This window comes from Sinocyclocheilus rhinocerous, unplaced genomic scaffold, assembly GCF_001515625.1.
Source record: "Sinocyclocheilus rhinocerous isolate Xijiao unplaced genomic scaffold, SAMN03320098_v1.1 scaffold1043, whole genome shotgun sequence".
Classification (NCBI taxonomy): domain Eukaryota; kingdom Metazoa; phylum Chordata; class Actinopteri; order Cypriniformes; family Cyprinidae; genus Sinocyclocheilus; species Sinocyclocheilus rhinocerous.
In genome coordinates this window covers 997,252-1,006,453 of record NW_015642610.1, presented here as the reverse complement: position 1 = coordinate 1,006,453, position 9,202 = coordinate 997,252, and the positions used below count along the sequence as shown (strand labels likewise).

At 37.8% G+C, this 9,202-nt stretch overlaps 1 protein-coding gene across 4 annotated transcripts in view; it reads left to right on the top strand.

Moving 5' to 3' along the window:
* LOC107756292 (multiple C2 and transmembrane domain-containing protein 1-like) overlaps nt 1-9,202 on the top strand; it is a 157,704-nt gene that overhangs the window by 141,077 nt on the left and 7,425 nt on the right. For all 4 annotated transcript variants that reach the window (XM_016573321.1, XM_016573320.1, XM_016573322.1 and 1 more), the window contains 3 exons: nt 5,203-5,312; nt 6,432-6,541; nt 6,939-7,036. In XM_016573321.1, the coding sequence (XP_016428807.1) occupies nt 5,203-5,312; nt 6,432-6,541; nt 6,939-7,036 (318 nt within the window). The remainder of the gene's footprint in view (nt 1-5,202; nt 5,313-6,431; nt 6,542-6,938; nt 7,037-9,202) is intronic.

Below are 9,202 nucleotides of genomic sequence, written 5' to 3'. Positions count from 1 at the left end.
CTAAAATATATATATATATATATATATATATATATATATATATACATACAGTATATATAAATAAAAAATAAAATCCTGCAAGTGTTGAATTAAACTAGATTATTTTATAGGAAAATCAAAGAGAAAGGTCCCAAACAGCTCTCAGAATACTCCTTAAACAGTAAATTACAAATTTTCTTGATGTTGTATTTGAGGTTGTGTCAAAAGATTTTTTTTTTGTTTATATTTACTCCTTAAAAACGGTAATGCGAATGGTTTTCCTTTTGATGTGAAATACTTTTTGGCTTCCAGTATTTGGAATAGCAGTTATTGGGATCAAGCAGGCAGTCAGGGGAGTTTCCATTTAGTCTGACACACACCTCAAATCTAATTAAACTGCAATTTTAATTAACCTCCCAAAGTGCTCAGACACGAAGACGAGGAACAGTTTAATTGACAAGCCTTTCCCTGTACGTCTCTTCCCCCGTCCCATTCATTATAAATAAAGTGCTAATGAACTACTTTTGGAAAATTAATGCACACGTCTATTTAAAGAAGTTGTTTTTCGTTTCATGTTTCACTGATAAGAGGTGGGCTCACGTCTGTCTGAGGGGACTTGTCTTGGCTTTATTTGCCGTAAGAGGTGTGGAACTCTTTTCCTTGGTGATATCGCTCCCTACTTCTGCCCGTCTGGGTCAGTGCGCCTTTGGCTCGAAATGAGAGAAGACAAACAAATAATGTATCCAGGTAGAGGCCTGGCCCGGGTGAAATTATTTCATTTTCATCTTGATCTCTATCTTATCTGCCTCCTTTGTTCCCCTCACCTTTAGTGCTGCGTAGATCAAAGAATCTTGTTTTCTCTCCCTCTGAACATGCCGAGAGAAGGGCGTGGGTGTGGATTAGGCCCAGCTGGGGGTCCGTCCTCTTGCATTGGGGCTCTGGCTTTGGTGTAAATGAAGTTTGGCGCCCCTGGGACATCGTTCCCCTTCCTGCTGTCGTTAACAAACAAGATATGCCCTCTACGAAGTGTCTGTCCTGTTCTGTGCCAACCTCATCAGTCTCCTGCTATGCTGGGTGCCCATTGCAAGGTAGTGAGAGCCTCCTGATGGGACGGTAAGGTGTGAATAGCCTGATGTTGGGAACTGGCTAGAATGGACTTGCCTCTGCTTGCCTGTAGCACTAGCAGCCCTAAGGAGTTTGGTAATGGGGATGCGCTAGGGGGTCCCGGACAGCTGCACTCAGTCCTACACACTGTTTAATGATAACACTGTTCAAGATGGGAGAGTCTGTTCATTTACTTGCCAGCCATTGATGTCACAAAGCTTATTTAACTTTTAGTGTAATTAAGGTGTTATTTGATTATTCAGGTAATCAGTTTTCACATTAAGAATGGCACTTTAAAATTGAGAACAATGCTTTAAAGATCTTGGAGACATGGCCTTGTGGTTATTAAAGGATTGTTTAGAGGCTGTCAACAGCATCTGTGGCATTTAAGGTGTAGATTTAATCTCTGATTGCTTTAAAGATTAAAAGCCATCAGTTTGGACAATCAAACAAAATCAGGTCTACAGTAATGCATATGGGAGCAAGGAATTCCAGAGGGTTAAAAGCTGAATGAGAAGCTCTTTTTATTAAAGCACTTCTCTTCACTTATTTCTTACCCAAAATCGTTATTTCATATACAAATCGTTGAAGATATGATTAAGATACTAAATTACTGTCTTTACTATGTATATATATACATACGGTACATATACAGTATACATACAGTACATGCAGTAGTTTAAATATCTACTATGATTGAAATAGAATATTGATATTGAAATATTCATATCACAAATTATAATATTTATTATATTGATTATATTGTTACTATTTTTAAATATTTCATGTCATTCTGATGTTTCAGTAGTATTTTCATTTTGATACTGTTTTATTTTTTAATTACATTACTTTTATTAGTAAAGATATTCAGGAGCTGATAATGCATGATATTTGAAATAAAAATGTAGTTTTAAAAATATATTTGAAAATGTTTTGAAATAATTGTGAATATAAGTGCACTCTTTCTTTATCATGGACACCCCTGTAACTCATTGAGCCTTAAAAATGTTGTTTATAGAACTGCAGTTTAAAATCAATGCACGTGTAATCGTGTGGTTGTACTGAAATTGTAATGCACAGTGGCCTGCAGCAGTGCTGATATTCAGTAGAGCAGGACACTCTTGCTCGTGTGATATCGCATTATTCAAACTCTATATATGTTGACATTGTGCATTTAGAAGAGTTCAGATTAGGCTGCACTGTTGGAAGACACTTTAAACAGAACTGATTTTTGACTAAATATCAATTTCCCTTGCCCGCTGACATCAAGTGTGCAGCGGTGTGAGCGTGTTTATGTGTGTGTGAGAGAAGTGCAGAGGAGCAGTGAAAACATGCCTCTCCCCAGGCTAGTGTTATTCCAACCTCCTGCCTTCCTCAATCCACCTTTGTTGGCAGGAAATCAGAGTTAGCTCATGGTTTGAGGGCCATGTGGTAATGGTTTAGACTGTAGAGACCCATGACCTGCACCTCCACCCTCGCTCGCTCGCCCGTACACGCACACACAGATACCTTGTCCCTCAAAGTCTTCTTTTCTCATATAGTGCCCGATACAGTGGAGAGCATGTTGGACTTTTGTTACGGTTGATAACGCAAACCAGATGGGAGTCAGGACAGGGGAGTCTTGCTAAATATTTGCTAAGAAAAATAACCCTGGGACGCGGTCTAATTATAACTATTTGTCTTGTGTGGCTTTTTGGGAAGGCGATGTGGTTATGCAGGCCATATTGGGCTTCATTTTTCAAATGTGGGATCCAGTACAAAGTTTGGGAGATGGATGGGATACTCTGTGTGCGTGTGTGTGTGTGTGTGTGTGTTGAGGGAGTACAAACAGTTTGATCTGTTTTTTTTCCGAGACCCATCTTAGTATTGTAAGCATATTTTTTTCATTTTGAGGATGATATTCCAGTACCAGTCTCGTTCATTGCTTCATCTGTGGCTTGAGTTGTATGGACCCTTATACATACCTGTTCTGGAAACATTTGTTCTGCATGTAGAAATAAGTTCTCAGCCAGGGTGTTAGGGCCCATTATGTGACCCTAATACGTCTTAGAATTATGTAAATTTAATTATATTAACATTAATATTATTTAAAATATTAAAGATGTACAACATCAAACATAATATATTTTTTTGTTTATTCAGCTCAAATAAGAGGGCCTTTGAATATTGACAAAGAGGGGCCTTGAAGTCAAAAATTTAGAGAACTGCTTATTTAAATACACACTGAAATTTTTTTTCATTCATTTAATTAAAAACATTTAGGGTAATGATTCACATCTATATTTTTTAACTTGAGCCAATGAAAAATAAATAACTTGCCCTATTTTTCATTGGCTCAAGTTAAAAAATATAGATGTGAATCATTACCCTAAATTTTTTTAATTGGATGAATGAAACATTTTTTTCAGTGCAATTTAAATGTACAGTTTTATTTTTATTTTTTATTAGTTTTTTCCCTAAATGTTGTAAAAGGTTGTTTTAAGTTTTAGTTTTTATATTTTGGATTATTTATTTCTAGTTATTTAAAAAAAAAGGAATGGCAATTAAAATAGTTTTAATTCATTTTATTTAATTTTATTTCAAGTAATGAAAGTTTTTTTAATGGTTTAAGTTTTAGTTACTGATAAAACCCCAAATCAGAGTAACAGACCTTGATAATATAATTAAAGCTCAGCTTCACCCAGCATGTAAACACGTTCATCAGACTACAATAGACCTCAGTGTTATGTGCTTGTGATACCTCTGTCTTTCAGAGCCAATACATGATGTGTATTTAAAATTTGTGCGTAAAATCTCTTTCAATTCAAATAATGTACAGTAACCATGCACTTGCATTCCTTTATAAATCTAAAAAAAGATAGATGTGTTTTATGTTAGCATCTCTATGCATTGACACCATCCCTCTTTTCCTGCTTTGATTTGCACAGTGGGTTTTGATCCAGAGGTTCAGTAGCTGGTCGGCTCATAGTGGACATGATCCACTGCAGTGACATTTCAATTGATCTCCATGAAAGGCCTGAGGATGGCGACTGAAGTGCTTCCAGATAAACCTGGGCAGGGTTGAGCAGAGGCCTGGAGCTCTTGTAAAGCAGACCCGGGGCAAAGGCATAGTGATGCTCGCTGCTGCATGGCAGTGCCCTCTCGCTGGGATCATTTTGCCAGGACATTTCGTTCTTCTCAAGTGCTACCAGTCCATTTGTGTAGGCCCACCGGAGGGGCACAGCCTGTGTCTGGGTTTGGAAATCTGGACGTAGCTTATTTTTCACATTGCTAATAGGCCAGGATTTCGGTTTTTCTCTTCAAACAGACAGAATAGTGCAAATGTAGATTTTGCCTGAGTGTTTTGTAAGTTAAATGGATGAGTTTTGAGTTTTGATCTTGTACTTTTTTGGAATAGTTCACCTAAAATGGCAATTCTGTCATCATTTGCTTCATTTCAAACATCTATGACTTACTTTCTTCAGCAAAAAATACAGAAGAAGATGTTTTTCAGGTTGTTCAGGCTGCTTTGTCAATAAAAACAGGGTTGGAATGGCATGAGGATGAGCAAATAATGACAGGATTTGTATTTTTGTGTGAACAGTCCCTTAAGGGTTAAATTGAGTTTGGAAGTGTACATTTGTGTGTGTCTCAGCACATCAATGCACTACAATAGTCTCTGTCTGTGTGTCCACACTCAGTCACTACATTCTGTGTCAGCCCAACTGTTGCATGACTGCTCTTATTGTTAGAATAAAATCTGAGCTTTTTGACTGGAAACATTTAACTGACGCCTACTTTTGAGGTTCTTGTGGCCAGTGTTTTTTGTTTTTTTTAAGCTGAAGGCCATCACAAGTTTTTGGTGCACATAGTAATGATGGTGGTGATGGCCACAATGATGTCACCATTGTAAAACCTGGTTATCCAACATAGCTAGTTCTCTCTGAAGAAAGTATTAGAATAAATATTCTTCTCTTTATTGATACACAAAGTGTGATTAATTTCAAACATGTTTATTGCAGCATGGAGAACTTGGAAAGAGAGAGAGAGCTCACCAAGCCTTTGATGCACCTCATGCTCTTTCAGCTGTGTGGAAATGCATTTGCCCAGCCTGTCTCTCTCTCCCTCTCTTTCTTTCAGGACTCCGAGAGAAAGGGTTTCATGAATAAGCTGTATGCCATTCAGGATGTGTGTATCAGTGTGCAGAATGCTCTGGATGAAGTGGCCTCCTATGGTGAGAGGATAAAGAAGTAAGTCTCAGCTCTTGCTGCTTGTGCCTGAGCAGACACGCGGGCACCACTGTGCCAACCTCTGTCACATCTTACTCAGCCTGATAAACAAACACAAACACACATGCTTACACTGCAAAAAAAATCATTTTCCTAATCAGTGTTTTTGTCTTGTTTTCCAGTGGAATGGCTAAACATCCTTAACCAAATTTACCTAAAAAGCAAAACTTGCCTTAGAGAATGAGAGTGTACCATTTAAAATGTTAAAAACAAGAATCTATCTCAAATAAATGGTGTGTTTCAAAAAATTTGAATCATCAAATAATCTTGAAAAAAGTATCACAAAAAATATTATCCACAAAAAAATTAAGCAGCACAACTGTTTTCAATATATAGACTGTTTCCACTGTTTTCATATTAATAAAGAAAACAATTATTTAAAATTGTAATAATATTTCACAGTATTACTGTTACCTGTTACTGTACTTTGATCAAATAAATGCAGCCTTGATGAGCATGAGACTATTTTCAGAAACATAAAAAAAAAAAAAAAAGTTTGTTTTACCCCATTAGTAATTTTTTTTTCTTGTTTTAAGCATAAACCTCAATGAATACCATATTAGTATTATCTTACATATCTTATTTTAAATTAATAAATTTTAAACAAATTAAGATGTTTTTGTGTGAAATGATATTCATCGGTATGAAATATTAATACTGTACTTGCATCTTGATATATACCATGACAGCATCGTTTTACAGGTGTTGTTGTAACTATGGTGTTTTAATAGAAACTGTAACTATAGTAAAAAATTAAATAAAATATGGCCCCACTAACATGAAACTGTCTACACTGGGTATGACCACTTGCCGCAATAACTTTAGGCTGTATGAACTGGATGCATCAAAATAAAAGCTCTAAATCCATTTGTCCTGTTGTCGGAAGTAGCGCAAGTGTGTGGAATATGTTAGAAACAGAATGTGGCATCAGTTTACGGCATTCAGTGTAGACATTATCACTGATTATAATAGCTTCTCTTGGATTTTGTTGCAGCTTGTCTCTCATGTTCGGTGCAGGCATGACATAGAACTGTGTAGAAGGAAATAACATCCTTTTCTCACCCTTTTCTCTGTTCTCAGTACTTTGAACTGGACTGTGCCTTTCCTCAGCTGGCTGGCCATAGTGGCCCTGTGCGCGGCCACTCTTGTGGTGTACTTCATTCCTCTCAGATACATTGTACTGGCCTGGGGTAAGCTGTCATTACGCTCATAATGTGTCATGAATGATGAAATAACATTAGCATGTTACATAATGTGTATTTTAGGATTTCAAATAGACTATTGCCGGAGATCACAGAATTTAGTGGCAGTTTAGGTTTGCATGCTCCAGGGATTCGCCACCAGCACAGCAGAGAAGACAGTAAACTGCTGAGCTCAGGGCAAACTCACTCGTAGCTAATGCCCCGTGTGCTCTTTCATACAGTGTTCAGATCTGAAGCTCTGCAAGGTCAGAGAGCACAGCTCCTGTCAGCTGATCCTTTAAAGTACAAAGATGAGGGTTCAGAATCCGTACAGGATCTTATAAGGTCCTCCCGAAATGCACTCTGTGAGTGAGGTCTAATGCGCCACCGTTGTTTCAACTTTCAGGGGTGAACAAGTTCACCAAAAAACTGCGAGACCCGTACAGCATTGACAACAATGAGCTGTTGGACTTCCTGTCCCGAGTGCCCTCAGACGTTCAAGTGGTATGTATTCCTTATAACATTCACCCCTACTGTTGGTTACCCCAGGATTGCAACTCTTGACACCTGCATGTATTTGGATTTTGCCAAATTCCAAAATGATGTCATTTCTGATGTCACACGATGTATCAAAATTTTATGCAATTTGAGGTGTCATTTATGCCTGTAGTACAAACTGAGTGGGAGGAGTTATATACTTAAGATTATAACTTAGTTTCTATTGGTTTGTTTTAATCCCCAACCCTAAGTATGAGCAACAGGGATAGTGATGCTAGGCCGAGCAAACATAATAAAATAATAACAATGAACTCTGCTGTGTGAGAATGTATTTGTGGAGAGTTTTCTCTCTCCCTGTTCCATTTTCTATGCTTTAATTTATGCTTTCCGCTCATGGTAATATGCATAAATGCAGAATCAGGGAATTCTATTCTTGTCATCACAGACAGCCTTGTGACTCATTACCATGGAAAGAGCGCAAGATGTTGACTTTTTAAACTTACAAACTTCACCTAAACTTTTATACCTATGATGGCAATTTCTTCTGTGGAAATATATAATGCTAATTAATATTTTATTGATTTTGCTCCTTGCAATTGTGTGTTTCTTTAACTACGAGTATCTTAATGTACCAGGTGTTGTGCTACAGTTTTTTTTTTTTAAGTCATGCTAAAACTTTGAAAATGACTTTCCATTCTTGCTCAAATTTAAGGGGCAGTTGTGGCCTAATAGTTAGAGAGTCAGACTGGTAACCCAAATGTTGTGTGTTTGCGTCTCGGTACCGGCAGGAATTGTAGGGTCACCATACTTGGCCACATGTCATGTCACTTTTTTTTTAAAAGATTAAAAATTTAAAATTATGAAAGATTAAAAATTATGCTATTGTGTATATAGATATTGTAAAGATTTTTGTTTTCAATCTAAATGTGAAAATCCATCATTTAATATTATTACACTTCAAAATGATCATCTAAAGGAATGAATTAAACAATAATAAATTTACTTTCACAGTTATCATCTGTCCATTAGTTACTGCATCATTTTTATCATGAACAAAAATTTTGCCCTATCATTTCAAGTTAGTGTACTTGTGATCAATAATATGTACAGAATATTTTTATTGTGCATCATTTCCAGTCAATCTATAAACTTGTAAAATTCTAAAAAGTTGTTTGAAAAGATGTTAAAATATAATTTAATTAGTGCTAGCTATAAAATTAGCCTTAATAATAATAATAATAATAAGTTTCTTCCAGATCTCTTTAAAATTTCATTTCCACCATAGGATCATGTGGTAAAAATGAAGCTGAATATATATATAGTCTTCATGAAGAGTGTTTTTAATACATTTTGGTTAGTTAAGTTGAATGTAAATGGCTTGTGATGTTTTTAATCTGCACGTGTCTCTCGGTAGATTTATGGACTTCTTGCTGTGTTGTACTGTAGAGTCATGCTTTGTTATTGAGTGTAATGAGTGTAAAGTAATCCTCTCCCAGTCTGTTTCTGCATTAACCGTGAGATCTAAGTTATGCGGCCTGCCCCCCTGTCCCGTTTGTAATCAGCAGCGTTCTGTTTGAGCAGTGAGGTGCTGCCGTTTCACTGCAATTAAAACCTGAGCTCGTAAACACAAGCCCGGCCTGTTATCGTGCTTCCTCTGTGTTGGGATAAACCCTGCAGTGGTGACGGCGGGGGTGACATGGGTCTCTGATTCAGGACCAATCACTTGCCACATCAGCACAGACACGCTCGCCTTTGATGAGCCCGGGGCGGTGGGCAGGCTTTGATGTCTACAGAGTCGTAATCCCAAGCCCCTGCGTGACTTTACATCGGCCCTGCAGCTGCAGGTAGCCTGCTCTAAATTAGCCCAATGTGGCTAGGTAGCTAAGGTGCATTTACCCCAAACACCTGGAGCCCAGAAGGTCCCTGCAGATAGGAGGACCGGAGGAGTCCTGGCTAATGATGTACGGTTAGGTTCACGCTCAGAAGAGCAGGCCGCCACGGGCTTTTGGTGCCCTGTTACAGCTTTTGATTTAGGACAGTCCAGAAAAGTACTTGAACATCAGCGTCATGCGCAGAACGTTCCGCTCTGCATCGCACAACTGCCCGTGGAGGTCCATTCACCTCTGTTTTCTGGGTTAGAGACAATGGGTGGGGTGGAGGCAGCGTCTCTGT